Source organism: Anopheles coustani, chromosome 3, assembly GCF_943734705.1.
Source record: "Anopheles coustani chromosome 3, idAnoCousDA_361_x.2, whole genome shotgun sequence".
NCBI lineage: Eukaryota > Metazoa > Arthropoda > Insecta > Diptera > Culicidae > Anopheles > Anopheles coustani.
Window position 1 is genome coordinate 71,773,638 of NC_071288.1, and position 19,153 is coordinate 71,792,790.

The 19,153-nt window shown below is 52.2% G+C and overlaps 1 protein-coding gene across 1 annotated transcript in view; it reads right to left on the bottom strand.

The window, feature by feature from the left end:
* Nucleotides 1-1,687: 1,687 nt before the first annotated feature.
* LOC131266315 (teneurin-m) overlaps nucleotides 1,688-19,153 on the bottom strand; it is a 193,628-nt gene continuing 176,162 nt past the window's right edge. The window contains exons 4-12 of the mRNA XM_058268779.1: nucleotides 17,317-19,107; nucleotides 15,971-16,248; nucleotides 14,712-14,928; nucleotides 14,442-14,636; nucleotides 13,574-13,985; nucleotides 13,363-13,496; nucleotides 13,072-13,279; nucleotides 10,122-10,148; nucleotides 1,688-7,577 (exon numbers count right to left, since the gene is read on the bottom strand). Coding sequence (XP_058124762.1) covers nucleotides 1,688-7,577; nucleotides 10,122-10,148; nucleotides 13,072-13,279; nucleotides 13,363-13,496; nucleotides 13,574-13,985; nucleotides 14,442-14,636; nucleotides 14,712-14,928; nucleotides 15,971-16,248; nucleotides 17,317-19,107 — 9,152 coding nt within the window. The remainder of the gene's footprint in view (nucleotides 7,578-10,121; nucleotides 10,149-13,071; nucleotides 13,280-13,362; nucleotides 13,497-13,573; nucleotides 13,986-14,441; nucleotides 14,637-14,711; nucleotides 14,929-15,970; nucleotides 16,249-17,316; nucleotides 19,108-19,153) is intronic.

Genomic DNA, 19,153 nt, shown 5'->3' on the forward strand with positions numbered 1-19,153 from the left:
GTTTGGGCAAATGTATCTCCCGTCTTCCATTTTTTGTTTCTTCTTTTGCTCATCTTCGTTATTGTTTGTTTGTCGTTCACGTTGATGATGGGTTGGTGCATTGTAAGAGAGTGTGCGCTTACGCTCACGCATGTGTATGTGTGCTTGTATGTATGTATGTACGTACGTATGTACGGAAACGTGTGTGCAGACCTTACTTTACATCCCACAGGCAAGGGGCTGCCTTGCCCAATCAACCATTTGAGTGGTAGTGATTTTTGTTTTGTTATTTTGTGTGTTGTTTGGTTTCTAACGCATTTTTTTCTTGACTGGTTTACAACTACAGTTTGGTGGGCTTCGTAGTACACAAAAACTATTGGGACAAAGGGATTGCCCTAAGGGAAATTATCAGGCAAAGGACATACATTCACACACACCGCCAAATGTAACACGGAGGTTGGAAAAGGAAGAGCTAGTAGACATGTACTTTCTGCGGTTCTGGGAACGATTCTCGGCCTTCCTGATCCTGTTCCACGCGATCAATTAAACTAAGTTCTGTACAAGTTCGCCCTCTCAAATTAAAGTCCTTCGTTCACAATTCTCCTCGAGTCATGCTTGAACCTGTCCATTGCAATTGTTTAATCGGTTTGATGCTGAACGGATAATGCATTTCTGGTTGTTAAAAGTAGGTCCACTACGGTTATGGCACGCGACTGTTACGCATTCTTCCAAATGAGGGTAGTTGTCCCTTTTCCCTCGAGACCAACACAACATTGATTTCGTTAAAACCTTGTTCTTATAATATCTGCGAGCGATCACAACATCCGAAACTCGACAAAGGTTCCTCGAAGATCTTCCGATCGCGTATAGCAAACACAAAGTAAACGAAGGAAACGCTGGCTAACGATAGAATGGCACTGATTTGACAAGAACGCCATCGGCAATTGTTGTTCTGTTCCTAAGGTGTGATGTACGCGTACTCACCCGCACCCGCTTCATTCTTACATTTATATCATCGGGTACTATTGACTAATTACCTACTATTTCCACATTGTTATTTTCATTAACCTATTGCGAAGCTGATACCTAGGAGACTTCCTCTTTCTACTGCTATACATTTATCTCGTCCTCGTGTGTGTCGTTCGGGTGTGTATGTGTGCTTGTTGAGTGAGCGTCGGGGGGGAATGCGGGTGTTCATTAACTTTTCCTCAAAGCCAACGAACTGCAAGGATCGTATGTGTGTGTGTTAAGGATCTCCATTGCTAATCTAGACATTTAGCTTTCCTTTCGTCCTAAAGAAGGGGTAAAAACAACAAAGGAACGATGGAAACCAACGAACCTTCAACCTCAGTCCAGTTCTTCCGACATAATGTTCATTTACTAGCGCATGAGCGTTTGCGATTGTGGGTGAACCGATTCCGGGGGATCGAAAGGGATGTGTCATGGCGTTCCGACACGGCGTGCGTGTGTGTGTCACCGACGGCTAGCGATGGTGGAAAGAGATTATTCGATCTTAAGAGAGCTCTCGTTCCCGGGCGCGTCCCGGGTGGGTTTCAACGAAACATCGTACAGACGTGGGACAACGGGAAACCACGATACGGTGGAAGAAACGTAAATCCTATTTATATCACAATATATATCTCTCTCTCTTCGTCTCGCGGGCGCCTCCTCCAGGCGCCTAGAGTCCGGCGGAAGGGTCGGTTGAGCTTCACGTCGCGACACTGGGACGTGCGGTGGAGGTGACGGAGGCCACCGAAGAGGACGACGCTGCTGCGGTTGGGATCGAGGTCGACGGAGAGGCCGCCACCGATGACGCAGAAGACGTTGAAGAGGATGCGGCGGCGGCAGTCGAGGACGATGGCGCGGAAGACACCGAGGAGGTGGGCACAGACGGTGCCACCGAGGCGACCACCGGGAGTGGCGGTATGAGCGTCTCGTGTCGGTGTTCCCGCTTCGCCTTGTGACCTCCGGCCGAAGAGCCTCCACTCTTTCGGCGCTTACGCTTGGAGTCGCGCTGGAACGCCACATTGCCCGGGTCGTCCGCCAGCTGCGGGTACTTGTGGATGCTGTGGATGTCCACCCCGATCCACCCGTCGACGTCACCGTGCGAGATCAGTTCCTCCTTTTCCTCCTCCGTCCAATCGCCGCGACCCTGGAACCCGGCGGCCACGAGTTGCTTCTCCAACTCCCAAGCCCGCTCGACGGCACGCTTGTGCGCATGCTTCAGTATCCGGTGACGCTCCTGTTCCGGCTCGACGCCGTACTTGATGATGACGACCGCGTCCGGTCCGTGCAGGCGCAGCTCCTTGCCATTGATCGCCCCTCCGTGATCGTTGATTTCGTGCGTCGAGATGTTGAACATGCCACCGAGCCGGCGCAGCTCCTCCGTGTCGTCGCGCAGCTTCATGATGTTATCCTTCACGAAGTAGAACACGTCCTGGTCGTGGATGCTGAAGTGCAGATCGAGGAAGTACGAGTTGTTGAACACGGACGAGACGACGTCCTGGACGACGCTGTTCGACCCATCGACGACGCTCACGAGCGCCCGACCGTCGATGCGCGATATCAGCACACCCTCGCCGAACACCCCGCGCCGGTAGGCGACCCGCGGCAGCAGGTTGCGCGTCTTCAGCTCCATCTTGAGCAGCGGCTTCGGGATGAAGCCGAAGTCGGCGAACCGCTCGTCCACCTTCTCGACGATGCACTGCAGCCCGGACATGACGCCGAAGTCGGGCGCCAGCTGGGGCGACTTGATGGTCGCCGCCGGCCGGTAGATCATGTCCTTGGTGTACCGCGAGCCCTGCATCTTCGCCACGTCGTACCCGAACAGCTTGAGCCACGAGCGCAGGTCGTTCATGTAGTTGCCCTCCGGTTCGCGCCGGTTCACCGGGTCGTTGTTGTGGAAGCGATAGATGAACACATCCGTCGGGTGACGCATCTCCGTCGCCAGTTGCTCCCAGGCCGGGGTCATCCACTGGCCAACGCCGGTGTCGTACAGGCGCCGCTCCATGTACACGAGCCGCGTGTTCGGATCGAGCAGACCGCCGTGGAAGTCGATCGGCACGAACAGCGTCGGGTTGGTGTCCTTCACGATCTTCCCGAACGGGGTGCGGCGGATCTCCTTCACGATCGTGCCACCCACGTCGAACAGTGCGATCGGGGACCCGTTCTGGTCGGTCGCCACGTAGTACCGCTGCTCGCCGGTTTCGATCGCGATCAGCATATGTCGATCGTCGTACAGCAAGCGGGACGTTCGACCCGCCTTCGGGTAGTGGATGTGCGTGATCAGTTCCGGGGCATTCAAGTTCGCGTAGAAGTACTGCGTCACGTTACCCTTCTCGTCGTGGCACGCCACTAGTCGGCCAAGATCGTCGTAGAAGTACCACGTCTGGAACCGATCACGTTCCATCGCGTGAATCAGCTGGCCACGGTTGTTGTACCGGTACTTCTGCTCACCGCGTCGCACCACGTACCCACGCGCGTCGTAGCTGTTAAACTCGACGTCCCCGACCTGCACCACCCGATCCCCTGTGTCATACCCGAGGTTCGTCTTGTCGCCCTGCTCGAGAATGCCGATGATGTTGCCATTCTCATCGTACACGTACTTCCAGCTGTTCGTCCCAACGACCTCCATCACGTGCCCATCGGCGTTGTAGTTCACCTTGTCCAGCGAGGTCGATCGACCCACCATCACCTTGTGCGTCTTGATGCGATTACGCAGATCGTAGTCCAACTCCAGCCGGTACACGTCGAACGACTTGATGTTGATCAGAACACTCTTCACGCGTCCATGCTCGTCAAAGTCGGTGATCGTGAAGAACTGCTTCGAGGTGTCCTGCACCACCGTGCGGTTGAACGCGTTCCGCGTGATCCGCAGATCACTGACCGCATCCAGCGTTCCCTGGGCCGGGCCATACTTGAACCGCATAATCGGTAGGTCCTTCCCGTTCACGTCCATCTCGATGCCGCTGAGCCGCGCGTTTCCATCGTACTGGTACTTGAAGTGTGCCGACGCCAGTCCACTCTTCGAGCCGAACTTAAGCTTCTCGTCCTTCAGGACACCTGCGTGGTACTTGAACTCTCGGCGCAACTCAAAGCCGGGCTCGAGCACTTCCACCTGCTTCACGAGGCTCGTGCTCTCCTGGTAGGTGTACTGAGTCGAGGAAAGGCCAGCCAGCACCGTCTCGAGTCGGCCCGCGTTGTCATGCACGAACGCCACCTTGCCACTCTGGTGCGGATGAATCTTGGCCAGTATCTGCCCCTCGTCGTTGTACAGGATCTCGAACGGATGGCGGTTGATCGGGGAGAAGTACTGGTACTTGAAGAACCCGAGCGATGTCTGCAGCGAGAACGCATGGATGTGTCCCCGAGGGGTTGTCAGCGACTGCAGTGCGCCAGCGTCATCGTACTGCAGGAGATAGTCCGACCTGCGTGGCGTTGTCACCTTCAGCGGGAGACTGCTGAACATGTCCTTGAACGCGTACACGATCGAGCTACCGTCACCGTACTTGATCTCGTTCAGACGCCCGGCCCGATCGAACGTGTACTCCTCCTTCAGGTTGCCCCACTTCCACGACGTCAGCCGCCCGAAGCGATCGTACTCCAGGTCTACGTCGGCGTACTCTCCAGACTGCGGCCGGTAGGCGATCGGGCGCGACGACTTATCGTACGTCACGTTCAGCAGCTCCGTCTTGTCGTCCACCGACACCGTGATCGACGACGTGTCCTTCTCGTACTCGAACGTGAGCAGGTTCTCGCCGTTCACGCGCAACTTCCGCCCGACCTGCGTGAGCGTGCGTGCGTTCTTGCCCCGCATCGGCACGTGGCGGATGAAGTAGCGCCACTCGAACCGGTTCGAGAGATCCCCGTTGATTTCGGTACGCTGCTTCGACGGCACCGGGTAGCTTTCCCCGAGCAGTGGATCCAGCTCGGCCAGCAGCACGTACGGCACCGACTCGACCGAGACGGTATTTCCCCAGGGGGAAACACTCGTGGTACCGCCATCCAGCAGAACGGTGGTTTTGGTAGCCGCCTCACCGACCTTCGACACGACGGACGAACCCTGGATGAGCATCGACACCTCGCGCTGCGAGTTCTCGGTCACCTTCACCGTCGCACCCTGCACGCTCAGGTCGAACGTCAGGTCGATCACCTTGCCGGTCGGGGTGACGGCGGACGTGAGCCGCCCAAACTCGTCGTAGTTGTACACGTACGAGCGGCCGGTCGAGTCAAGCTTCGTCTTCAGCAGCCCCGTCGGCCCGTGGTACTCGAACGTCACGTTGTAGTTGTCCGGCGTGTTCAGCTCGTGCAGCATCTTCATGCGCGTCATCCGGAGGCGACACTTCTGGCCCTTGGTGTTCTCGATCGAGTTCACCTGCGAGGTGTAGTCGCGCAGCAGGAACACCTTGTTGCCGGCCGCGTCCGTCACCGTGCTCAGCTTGCCGTTCGACGTGTTGACGTTGTACAGGAAGCTGTACACCGTCTCGCCCGTCATGATGTTCTTCGTCGCGATGTGCTGCCCGAACCGGTTGAACACGTAGATCTCCTGTGCGTTCGGGGCGTAGATCTCGTACTCCTTCGACGTGCCCGCCTCCGGCAGGCTCGAGATCACCGACCGGATGCGATAGTTGGCCTGGTCGGCGATGTGCACGTGCCCGTCGGGCGTGACCGTGATCGCGGAGATCGTGTTGAACTTGGCGCTGATCGCGAGATAGTGGTCCGCTTCGTAGCAATCGCAGCCGCGCTCCAGGCAGTTGCACTTCGACTCGGCCCCGGCGTACGGTGCGATCTTCCCATCGGTTCCGATCACCCGGATGCGGTTGATCCGCTGCGAGTCGCTTTCCGCCACGTACAGATCCCCGGACGGTGCGAAGGCGATACTTTGGGGCATCACGAGCGTCGCGTGGATGGCGAGATCGGTGTCGTAGTTCATCGCCACCGAGCTACCACTTCCTCCCGCGCTGACGGCCGACGACGAGGAGGACACCGAGGAGGAACCCCCACCAGCTCCGGTGGCACAATGCATGGGACGTCCAGCGATCACCCGCACTCGTCCATCAGGTGTCATACGCAAGATCATATGATCGTCGATGATGTGCAGCGTGTCGTCGAGCGGATTGATCGTCAGCTCCGTCGGCCAGCGCAGGTGCATCTCCTCGATCTTCAGCGTGCCCTCGCACGGTACTGGCTTCCAGTGCGACTTGTGCATGTGATTCCCAATGAGCGTACTGATGACACCGTCCCGATCGACCATCCGGATGTTCGTCCCGTCGGCAAAGTAGAGGATGTTGTCCGACGATATGGCGACCCCCTTCGGGTACGCGAGCTTCGCATCCCGCGCCAACCCTCCATCGCCGCAGTGTGCCTCGTCGCCCGGCAGACAACGTTCGCCACTTCCCACGATCGGTTCCCAGTTGTGGTCGGGATCGTGCGACTCGTCGGCGTTGCGAACACGGATGATCTGATGTGACTCCGGATCGGACACGTACAGCGACCCATCCAGCGGGCTCAGCGCCATATGGTAGCGGTAGGAGACACGCGTCGCGTTCAGCTTCACCACCGTCCTCACCGTCCCGTCGATCATGATTCGTCGGATGTAGTTGAAGTCGCCCACGTACAGACTACCATCGGGGGCGGCGGCCAACGCCACCGGTGCTAGGAGTCGCTGCTTGGTCGCGATGCCATTGCAATCGCCACACTCGAGCGGCCTCTGATGCCCATCACCCATGGCGGTTAGGATGACACGCGGTTTGTGCTTCAGATAGATGTTCGACCCGTCGCCCTTCTGCAGGATGCCCTCGTGGAAGTTGTACCGGTGGTGGATGTCCAGATTCCAGCCGCCCACCTCCGAGATGCTCATGTCGTGTCCGCTCAGCTTCGTCGTCTGCACGTCCCACACGGTGTCCTTGCAGTCGGTGTACTGATAGCCCACCTTCACCACCGCCGTCGTGATGCCGTACACGCGCTGCCGGTAGATGTTCAGCCGGTTCCACGGGTAGGTGAACTTGATGCCCGGATCGGCCTCGAACATCCGCTCGAACAGGATGCCCTCGATCGTGATGCGCAGGTAGATCAGCTTCAGCGTCGGCGGGATCGTGTCCGGAGTCAGCTGCAGCTTGATCGTCGACAGGTAGCCGGCGGCCCGCGAACTATGGTACACCAGGTTCAGCCCCGTCCCAGGGATAGCGAGCGACTCCTGGATCACCTGCGACTCCGCCAGGATGGCACTCCGGTCCGGACAAGCGCCCTGGAAACCATGCTTCCACGTAGCCAGCACGACCGGCTTCATCAGGTCGTAGTCATGCGAGAAGCAGGTATGCGCCGGTCCATGGTGCGACTTGTCGTCCGACGTCGACATCACCACCGTGTCGATGATGACCACCTCGTTCCAGGGCACCTGCACGATGCGTGCCTGCGGTCGGAACGGCGAGCGGCCAAACTGCAGCGTTATCGCACCGCCTCCGTTCACCATCAGATCGAACCACCCGTCGTCTCGGGTCAGCGTAAATCCTTCCAGCGGCGTCGAGGTGCTCACGCGCACCCCAACCAGTCCCATGTTGAGCGAGGTCACCACACGGCCACGGATGACCGCCGATCGGCTGCGGGGAGGGGTGGGGAGGAGAAAAACATTCTATTAGTTCAAAACCTTCATCCGAGGTACTCGTGCGAGTCCCATTTCCACACTACAGAAGGGTTGCCAGTTTCGATTGCAACCGCGAGGATATTCTGAACCAGAGTCGCGAAGTCGATCGCGCTCCATAAACCGATCATTCCGGTTTGACAGTACGATATGGCTACTTTTATATATATAGAGTTTCACAAAGGACAAACAGTCGGAAACGGTAGGACGTTTTGGGGGAAGGTGGATCGGTTTTTTTGGTATTTGTTTTCGGTTTTTGGATATTTGAAAAAGTAAAATTAAAAATGAGTTGATAATTAAATACAACTCTCTATTAAGAGTCGATTGAAGCAAAGTAACATGCAAAACCAAGAATTTAAAATGCTAACAAACACTCCCAGAGTAGAATCTGGGGGATGAGATAGACCTCCTTAAAATAAAAAAATCTATTATTTGAACCCACAATATAATGAAACAAAATAAATAACTAAAAGTATCGAAAAATGTAGTTGCATAAACTCCCGGTGTAACGCTTCCTAGGGTAATGGTATTAAATTTTTCAATGAACATTCTACCCACGTGGTACCTCAGCTTCATCGGACCTTGTGACAGTGCGAACAACGTGACTTTGTTGGCATTCTCTCACGCATTCCCGGTCGGTTAGTGGGCCACAAGTGGAAGTGCATCCCGAGCCAGTGTTGCACCAGCCTGCACCACATGATTGTCGCAGCCATAATGGACTGGTTGCAAAAAGGATTGCGTGAAAAATTGCGTGACCTCTCACGCCGGGGAGGAAAAACCCGAAAGCCCCCATGCTGGGCCTAGTTTTCCCGGGAAAACAAACGGGGTTTGCGGTGGGAAACGAATGGATGAGATCGGGTTGAAAGGCCCACGGGGTTGGTGATAAATTTTTGGTTATAAACTCAACCCTGTGCCGTCCATGGGCGTCCGGTTGGCATGCCGTGACCGCACGGTGAGCAGACCCAACAGGCCATTAAAAATTTCCACATGACTAACGGACAGCAGCGGTAGGACCTGCGGCGGCACCGGCAGGACTGATTTGGTTATATTTTATTCACGCACACGTGCACCGTCGTATCTCCCGGTGGCACATAACAAATTGGGTTACACGCACCCCAACAGGGGGTGGGTAGGTGGGTGGTTCTCCAACCTCCTCCAAACGATCACCTCCTTCTGAAGTTGATTTTTTCCGAGGATGGAACATTGCATTTCGTTTTTTGTTCACAACTTGACTGCGAACGTCAGCTGCCATTTTGCCCGTTTTTGTTTCGTTAAATAGGTCAGGGGTCGGTTATCGATGGGCCGATATCTTGTTAAGTCACCACCCTCCCACCAACAGCGGTAGGCCCGGAACCGACGCCGGACGATGTAGGACGGTGTGGTCTGGCAGGCATTGCTGGCATTCGGTTGAGCTTGTCACCATTTTGACAGGGTGCCATTTTTCTTTCATTGAAAAATTTAATTACCAGTTACGTCACTTGCGTACGTACGCAAGATCCTGACAAAAAAAAAAGACACACACACATACACATTCTCTCTCACATACAAAGTGCCAAAGAAAGAATTTTGGCATCACAATCAGGTACACACATCAGAACATACAAATAAACAATTTTGCTCTAGTAGCATATAATACATGTAAAAACGTTTGAAAAATTTATACACAAACACGCAATTTGTACAAGCACACACACAAACTCACGGACGCTCATCATACAATCATCTTTACAATTAAGATAACAACTAAAAAAGAAATAAAATAAAATATGTTGAACTTTGTTCTTCTAATTAAACAACATAAGTGAACGCCGCAGAAGGCGCAACACACGCTACAAAAACAAAACAAGTTCAGCGCAAGAAAGAGTAGAAACAATTAGCGAACATAAATTGGTATCACGGTACACAAAACTAAAGATTAAAAAGTGGGCTTTGATGGGAAAGGGATTTTTTTGTGTTTTGTTTTAAAAGGGAGTTTGGGAAGTTGGGGATTTACAAATGGATGATGGCTTACAGAGATGGGTGAGTTGTGGTGATGGAGTAGGAATAAGTGGCGGATTGGGGTTATGAGTTTTTTTATGACCAGGTTTAGGAAACACGGGATGAATTGTTACACCATTTGTTATTTTTTCTTTGGTGTTTGGAATTCTATTTTTCTATTTGGAGCGGGAAAAGGGAAAGCAGCGGATGAGAGGTTTATTGTTTGGGGGTTGAGGATGAGGGAACTATTCCGCAACAGTTTCTTTTACGTTACTTGATGTCCTTACACGTTTGACTGTCACCGGCACAAGTGGAACCGGAACCGAACACCTAGCGTTTTACTTATGTTAGTACTGTTAGGTTAGCAACACTATGTCTGGACTTTACTTTCCTCGCGTTTGCTTACGACCCCCGGTAGTTTGTTGGCTTGTTTTCTCTATTTTTTGTTTTTTTTTCGTTTACCAATCGGCAATGGGATAGCCTTTGTTTGTTTTGCTTGTTTTGTTTGTTTGTTTCGGGGTCTTACCTTGCATTAAAATGGTTCCAAAAAATGCTGCACATTCACGAAGGTGGTAGTGATGGTGATAGTAGTAGTAGTAGTAGTGGTGGAAGTAGTAGTAGAAGTTGTAGTAGTAGTTTAGTAGTGGTTAGTATTAACAGTTAGCCGAGATTGAAAGCGAGAGCAAGAGAGAGAGAGAAATGGAAGGAGAAAAGCAAAAATTGAAAACGTGGTTAGAAAAATCTCTCAACGAGTGGGAAAATCTTGTTATTAGTAGCTTTTTTGGGTGAAGTTTGGGAGTTTACGACTTTCGAATACGGAAAAAAGGGTGGTCGTTCTAATGTACCGCTTTTCAATGTGAAGGGAAAATTCATGTTTCTCGCTTTGTACCTTTTAAAGTTTGTTTGATTCAAACCTTGTTTCGCTTAGGCCTAGCTACGTATTAACGAATTGTTACTTTAAATCGAACGCTCCACATTAACGTGTAAAAAGCTTCAATAGTTTGTTGTTTAGCAACATTGTTCTCGGTTCATAACGGTTGGCCGCATCAAAAGGACGAAGGCACAACGCTCGCTCGATGGATGTTAATTTCCATAAAATCCGCACGCACAAACCAATTACGGAGTCCCGCACCGACGGCTCCGGAGTTGGCTTTGGTTTAAAGCCAACTATCTGACTCTCTCCCGGTTGGTAATAATTAAAATATTATCGCATTAAGTGCTGGTGTTATAATCATCATCGAGCGATTGAGTATGAATTAATTTTTCACGGCATTCCTGCAGCCAGCGAGAGCAGGGGCTCGGGCGAGGCTTCGGGTCGGGTGTCGATGAGCCCACACACAGAATGTGGCACCATCCTCCATCCATTCCGAGGGGGAAACGGATAAAAAAAAACTCGATATAGTCGATTTCAATGCGAGAGAGACCACCATTTTCCACCTGCTGGGAAAATGACAAACACGCCCCGCGGGGGTGTGTGTGTGTTCCCCGACGCGCTACAGTTGGATGAACTTTTTTCCTGCATCCGCCCCACCCCTCCTACCTTCCCCACGCGAAACGCAAATTTCCATCGAGCTCAGGTTTCGATGATGATTAATATTTAATGTATTAATTTGCGATACATAATGGAAACTTCCCACAACACACACACATACCCATTCCATTTTCCAACCGCGTGGGTTTTCCCACGTTGCCGGGAGGTGGTGGTTGGGCAAGGGGGTGGTTAAGTGTTCTTCGCTAATGGCACGTACAATTGATACCCGGTTCGGTATTGTTTCCAACAAATCACACAATACTGCACACAATTATGGCACCCATTATAAATTCTACACACCCAAGCCTCGCGGCGAAAGGAAGACTTTCCTTTTCAAAGCAGACTTTTTCCATTTTCACCAAGCCGGAAGTGGCTTTCCATCTCCTTGTTTCCCAAAGGGCCAATGTCATCATGAGATGATTTTGGTAACCGAAACGCAAAAAAGAAACATATTTGTCGCAAAACCGAAGCGACCGAAACACTGCAAGGACACAGTGTATCCACTTTCTATTTGCACTGCGGCAAATGTTTGCGATGCCTTTAATGGGTTTAATTTATGTCTTCTTCCGGTGAATGTTTTTATGCGTTTTTATGTAAGTCTCTCTCTCTCACTTCCATTGCATGATGGAGGGTTTCGTTCGGTTCTCACACTCAGTTTGCAATTTCGCAGGACGCAATCCGGGTTTCGGGTGCGGGTGTATTATCGCGATTTTACGGTTTATCATCATTTTTTTTTTTCTGTCGCAAAATAAATCACCTCTCTTTTCTACGTTTTGCATATTTGCCTGGCGGGAGGGAAATGGCAAGCTTGTGTTTTTTTGCCCATTTGTGTTTGGTTTTATTTTAGCTTTTGTAGTTTTTTTTTCCTGCTCATCTTTAAAAGACTTTGGTTCTGTTTGTTTGGTTGATGCGGAACATTGAAAATTAAAACAAATGGCAATTAGCGGGAGGATGTATAAATAGACGGGGGCACAACATAATATATTTATTTAGTAATTATATATAATAACGAAATATATGTATATATATTTATTTGATGGTTATTTGCATTCGTTTTCTGCGGCGAAAGTCGGGCGCAATCATTAGCGGGGCCCGTGGGTTTTTCGTGATTCCCCGGGCCCACCCAACCGGAGGCACTCTCGTTTCCCGGCACCGTTTCCGTGGTCGCCCAGCAACATATTAAAATTGCTGATGCAATTTGCCAATTTGCCCAGAGGTTCGCATGACTGCCGCTGCGGTTGAGCAACAAATCAAACAGAAGACCACCGGACCGGAAAACGAGGGTGCTCTAGCTGTCCGAAGGATAGCAAATCGGAATGGTTGAACAAAAAGAAAAAAAAAAGTAAAACGTAAAACCATCGGCGGGCATTGATTCACGACGGCAGTTGAGTGAGATACGTAACAAAAAATAAACACAAACCCCAATGAGGAACAAATAGTTCCCCCGGAATATCACAAATGTAAAACCATACAAATATATCAGCCGATCATAGAATCAATAAAATATTTATTCTCTTTTCAGGGAAGAGAACACAGAAAAACAACACATGAAATCATACCAAAGTCGACAATTAGCACGTAATCGATGTTGGATAAATATTTACAAAGTTCAATTTAAAACCAAACGATGTAAACCATGAATTGAAAGCAGAAACAAACAGGAATTACTTCCGATCGAAAAACAAGAACAAACTCCCACAACTGCTCGCCAATCAGCTCATCAATTCTTTTGCTCGTTGGTTTAATTTACAACGCAACCCGTCGCACGGCAGAAACATTAAATGCACGAATTAAAATAAAATAAAAAACAAAGTGAAACCATAAAACAGTTAAACCCAACCCATCACATACACACACAACCACGGGTGCAATTGCGTGGAAGGATGCGTGGGTTTTGCGAGTTGGTGAAGAGCGTGAAGAACGCCGGAAAATCGCAGACGCCTACCTTTCGTTGAACGTTTCCAGCTTGGCGTAGTTCTGCAGGCTGCCCTCGTCGATCAGGAACTTCATGCGCTCGAAGAAGGACGCCGTAATGGCGGGCGGTTGCTTGCGTAGTAGCACGTCGATCGGTTTCGGGGCCGACACGCACAGCTGGCTCGTCTTGCACGAGTGGCTGCCGCAGCATTCCGGATCTTCGCAGTCGACGAGACCATCTTGGAGGGAAGAAAATCGGATTTTAAGGGTTAGCCAAGGGAGGTTCTCTTCCTTTCGGCGTAAAGCTGGTGGCGTTACGTACCACGATCGTTGTCCTTGTTGTCGCCACAGTTTTGCTCGAGCGGTACCGAACAGTCCACACCGTCCCAGCCCTCGTAGCAGCGGCATTCCCACATCATCTCACCGCTCACGTGACACTGGCCGTGTTGGGAGCAACTAAAACAGACAAAAATAGGAAAATTCGTTAATATCAAAGCTCATTAGGTTCACCAAGAGGTCGCCAATCCAGTTACCCGCTAGGACAACCCTCCAGGGTACAATGCTTTCCATTCCATCCGGTCACACACAGGCAGGTTCCGTTCTTGCACTGGCCATGCTCGTTGCAGCGTGGATCGCACAGCTTGTTGTTGCAGTACTCGCCACCCCAGCCCGCCTCACAGCTGCACGTCTCGCCGACGCACCGTCCGTGCTGGCCGCAGTTCAGATCGCACAGCTCCTTCGAGCAGTCCTCACCGCTCCACTTCGGCTCGCAGGTGCACGTCTGCGTGTCCAGATCGAACGTACCGTGACCGGAGCAGTCCGGCAGGCACTGCAACGCATCCTGGTCCATCGCCGCACAGTCCGGTCCCTTCCAGCCCTTCTTGCAGATGCAGGTACCTTCGGCGCAGTAACCATGGCCCGTGCAGGTCGGATGCGGACAGTCCACTGGAAGTGAATCGAAGATTGGTAAATCGTGAGGTAAATCACTACGTTTCTTGCTTCCCAAAATAAATTCTGATCTTCTGGTCTCTAAGGTCGTTCGTTCGTATCCTCTGTTGCAAGGCACAGTATTATTGTTAGAGTGGGTTAGAGATTGTGAGGCCGATGCGTTTCTTCGTAATACTACGGGTGGTTTGGTTTCGGGGGGGTAACACTACGGTTGTGGGTATATACTGTATATACTCTACTACTGAGCGAATGTTCTCTACGGGTGGCATTTTAATGTGTGTGAGATGGCTGGCGGTGAGATGTTGGTGTGTTTTTGTTAGTTTCGTTTAAGAGTTGCTCTAGAGAAGAAGAGGTGGTGCGTGAAAGAGTGTTGAAAACGATCCACTTCGGGATAACGCTCGCCCTTGGGAGACTCCTGAGGGAAACGAAACGACGTTGGTACGAATATGCTACCTTCTTCGCAGTATTTGCCCTTGTAGCCTCGTACGCACGCACACTTTCCGCTGACGCAGTGCCCGTGACCGTGGCAGTCCGGGACTTCGCACTCGTCGTGGCGCAGCGAGCACTCCTTGCCCTTCCAGCCCGGATTGCACTGACACTCGCCGTTGATGTATTCCCCACGCTGCGAGCACAGCACTGGGCAGACACCTAAAAGCACACAAGAAAAGTGGTTAGAGACGTCGCGTTCTTCATCGCAAAAAAACGTTTTCAAAAAGTACTTACTCTCACTGCAGTCGTCTCCACCGAAGCCGGGATTGCACTGGCAGTGTCCCAACAGGCACTGACCATTGCCGGAGCAGCCGTTCGGGCAGTTCTGGGTCATATCCTCGGCGACCAGGGCGTAGAAACCGATCTCCTGTGCGTCACCGTCGTCGTTGTAGATCGACAGGAACCAGTGGCCCGGTTCCATGTAGCGCGTCACTTCGCGACGCATCGAAGGCTGTGGAGGTAAGAGGCGATATATTTCCACGGTTAATAAGTTATTCAAACAATCCGATTACATTTCGTTACGGTCCCTCGAAATGAAAGTGATTTAGGAATGGGGTAATAAACCGAAACTTCACGCCACGCAAACTCCCCGTCGATTCTAATCTGCCCATCGGCAGGCCATATCAAACATATATAACACAAAAATCTAACATGACCTTATGCTTCCTGTCAACTCTCTTTTGGAGCCACTTAGTTGGTTCCACACTCCCCCCCTCCTCTGGTCACTGTGTCAATATTTGTCCAGTGACCTTGTCCAGCGATATCGTACAGCGGAATCACATGCGCCAGGACGCTTTCACCGAGGGGGACAACTCCATCCACTCCACAACAGGCACACGCACACACATACGGTTGCGGACATTTATATTGTTTAGTTAACTTTTCATTATCGCCGCCATCGTACAACACGCAAGTGCTCGCTACCAAACGTTCGTTTTGCCCCGCTCCAACGCGTTGGTTCTCGTTAGAGAGAGAAATATAAATCGGTCAACAAATGAGGCTCCTAGGAAGGGGATAGCAAAAGGGATACGAACGCGATACGAACACGCAACTCTCTTCAATGCGCCCTAGGTAAAACTAAAGTGGACTAGCGTGCCTTCGGGGGACAATTGCCACCGAAGGAGTGGTCCAGAATGGTATTCAATTACGGAAGCGTTGGAAAAGCGTCCGAGTTCAAAGGGACGTGACTGGGAAGGGGGAGGAGAAGATTGAGAAAATCGGGTCGATTTCCGCGATACACCGGTGCTCTCGCTTCCAGCTATCGTTCTAATTAATCAGTTCCCTGATCTTGATGGATCGTAAAAGAGGTTTCTACGGGATTGGGAGGAACCTACCCAAAAAAAAGGAAGGGGGAAAAATCCCTTTGGGGGAGGAACGCAGCGTCGCTGGTGGCGTGAATTTGTTTTCCCTTTTTTTCCTTTGGGCCGAGAATAGAGGAGGGCGACAACCATTTGATGATGACGCTCGGGCTGAGCTCAGCTGAGTACACTTACGTGAGTGGCACGTGTCTGGCGCGCATTGAATCCGCTCAGGACCTCCTTGAAGTGGTACTGGGTGTGCGTCGGGAGGGCGTTGCGGCGCGCGTAAACACCTATCGAGGCGCCCCGGGGGATGCTGTAATCGAACTTGACGTACGCCGGCTCCGACTGGTAGAACTGCATGTTCCAGTAGCTGTACGGCGGTATCTCCTTCGACAGCCGCTGGCCGAGCGTGATCTGGGAGAAGGTGGTACCGTCCGGTGGGAAACTTCGGGCCGGGAATGTGCGCGCACCTGTTGTGTAAGTTGTGATCGGGGTGGGGGTGGTTTGGGTTGTTTTTTTATGTTTTTCAGATCAATGTTCGAGTTGGTTGGCAACAGCCCGGCAAATCCCGGGGATTGTACCGTGGTTTCGTTCACACAAAAAAAAAACAGAAAAACAAGGAAAACCGCGCCAACAGAACACAGAAACACAAACACACGTACAGAGCGGATTTGGTTAGCGTAACGATTTTATGTGTTAGAGGGAAAAATAGAAAAACAAGAGAACAGACATACAGAGATGTAGGGAGAGATAGAAGGGGGGAAAAAGAAAGAGAAGCGAAAAAGTTAGTACAATGTATGTGGTGTTGTACAAGAGATTTTGCTCATTTGCCGAATGACTCCATATGTGCAAAGTGTGTGGTTACGTCTACACGCTACTGGACCTTCTACTAGAACTGGGGATTTTTATCCTCTTCTTTTATTATTTGCTGCCCCGTTCTTCTACTACTGAATACTAAACACACATATACACACATACAAAGGACAGCCCTCACAAAGAAGCCAAAAAGTAACTCCACACATGACTACACCGGGTGCATATTAATTAGTTTCCAGCACACCCGGTCAACTCTAGCCCGACTTTCGTAACCATTCTATCTCACACACACACACACACAGTAAATGAAGAAGCAGAACGTTAGGCGGCAAAATCAAGCAAGAAGCAAATGTACAGCAATGGCGGGAAGGTGCACAAAAACCTAGTGCAGAAGCCTAGTAGTGTACGTTGGATTAGTATGGAACGCGCTGAATTTAAAGCAGGTACGTTTTTGAGGTTAGCTGGCAACGATGGCAGTCGCTTCGTTCGGTTGCGCTACTCCTGTGTGAAGGAGGGAGAACTTTGTGGCTTGTGGCTATTCGTTCGTTCGTTCATTCATTCTGGAGTTCTGGAGTTCAGGAGTCCGCTCTTTTCCCGTTCCGGCTTCGCTTTCAGAATCGATCGATGTTGATGATGGTGTTTTTGGGGGAGGGCCTTTCGCCGTAGGTATTTATGTACACGGGTATGGCAGGGGGATGAAACGGGGCGACTTGCTCTCTCACCTTCCAGGATGAGAATGGGTGCCGGCTGCGCTACCTCAGGACATTGCAATGCACCCACGGGGGAGGACGTGGGTTCCTGTGGGTCTGCGGCCAACTCCCGCCGTTCGGTGGTGAATTCCTGCGTCATACCACCACCAACGCGGGCGACCACCGGCATTGCCGCGAACTCGGTCGAGCTTTCCGACTCGGGTGCCACCAAGGACTCGTCCGTATCTTCACTTCCCGGCTCGTCGTCGTCGTGAATGTCGACGATGCGATAGCGCGCGAACTGCGAATCGGTCGGACACTTAATGGGACAGGGCGGAGCTGGCGGTGGTTCCGGTGGGCACTGCTCGAAGTTGGCCGGCTTCGGTATGTACTCGGGGGGCGTCGGGATGGACACCTGCAGCACGTACACGGAATGCTGCACCGTCCCAGACCCATGATCGGACGCGATGGAAATGTTCACCAGCAGTCGGGGAAGCTCTGGGATGTCCTCGTCGGCAGGTTCACCCTCGGAGTCGTGGTTGGGTGACGATGACGTGCCGTTTACCTCGCGGATCAGATAGACGGGGACGGCGGGAGCCGATTGCGCGACGTGCGGAGGTGGAAGCGTGTGGATTCTTACCACTTCCACCGGCGGTGGAGTCACCTCGCGCACCTCCGGTACCTGTTCGACGGTTTTGTAGTAGTGTTTGTCACGTTCCCCACCCGGCTGTAGCGGTAGTCCATCCTCTAGGCTTACCAGCGCGACCTCGGGCTGGTCGTGCGGGATGTGCACGATGTATTCCGGCTCGTGAACTGACGGGTCATCGTGGGCCCATTTCTCATCCTCACCGTTGATGTCTTCCTTCTCCGAGACCGTTGTCGATTGCGGCACATCTTCGAACGACCCTGGCAGGGGGGAAGAACTTTCTTCCCGGAACCGTAGGCCATTATCATTAGTGATAAAAATACCAACCCCATCTCGCACCACGGCCTCAGCGAACGCTGCGTCATTCGGTGTTGCGCGTTCTGAAGGAAGTGGACTCGCAGGCCGCCTTCTTCCAGCTGGCTGACCATCGTTATCCTCCACACTGTCAACAGTTTCTCGCTGATGTTCATAATCGGAAGGTTGTGGAGTCGAAGGAACACCCTCACCACGTTCGTCACCGATGGCGGCCAACGATGGACTACGCTGGGACACCGCATCAACCACCACCGGACCATCATCGTCATCTTCATGCAACAAACCGTTATCATCAGCGCTTTCATCGTACGTGCGGTCATCCGCACGACCACCGGTGTCAGTTCCGGAGGCCTCCCGACGTGCGCGTCGTTTACCATGCACTACACTACCACCCGCTACCACCATCCCACCCCTACCGTGCCCTTGCCCAACTACGGTTAGAGTGCTACCAACAACAGCTACGTGCAACAACTCTGGCGAACGTAAGTGTGCGTCAACCGTGCGTCCGCCCGCGCTCTCTACTGTACCTGTGCCTGCGCCGGATGCTCCGGGTGACGCCTTCGCCGTCGAGGCGGCAGACGCCGACGAAAGTCCCGATGTTCCCGACGAAGCCGCACCGCCGGCCGATGAAGACGAAGGTGCCGCCTGCGAGTCGTCCACGGTGGTCGGTTTCAGCCGACCGGAAGCGACCGGCGACAGGGCGGACGAGGGATCGAGACCGAGCCCATCGCCACCACCACCCGGTATGCCGGCCCGGTTCGCGTCCGCTATCGTGCTTTTGGCTGCAGAGATCTCTGCCTTCTCGTCGACTAGAACTGTACACGGGTTGGTGGTTGGATATGATATACTTAAAACGTTAGATGCTGCAACGAGAGGAAAGTAGTTTTTGTGGAAGCATTAGAACCGTGT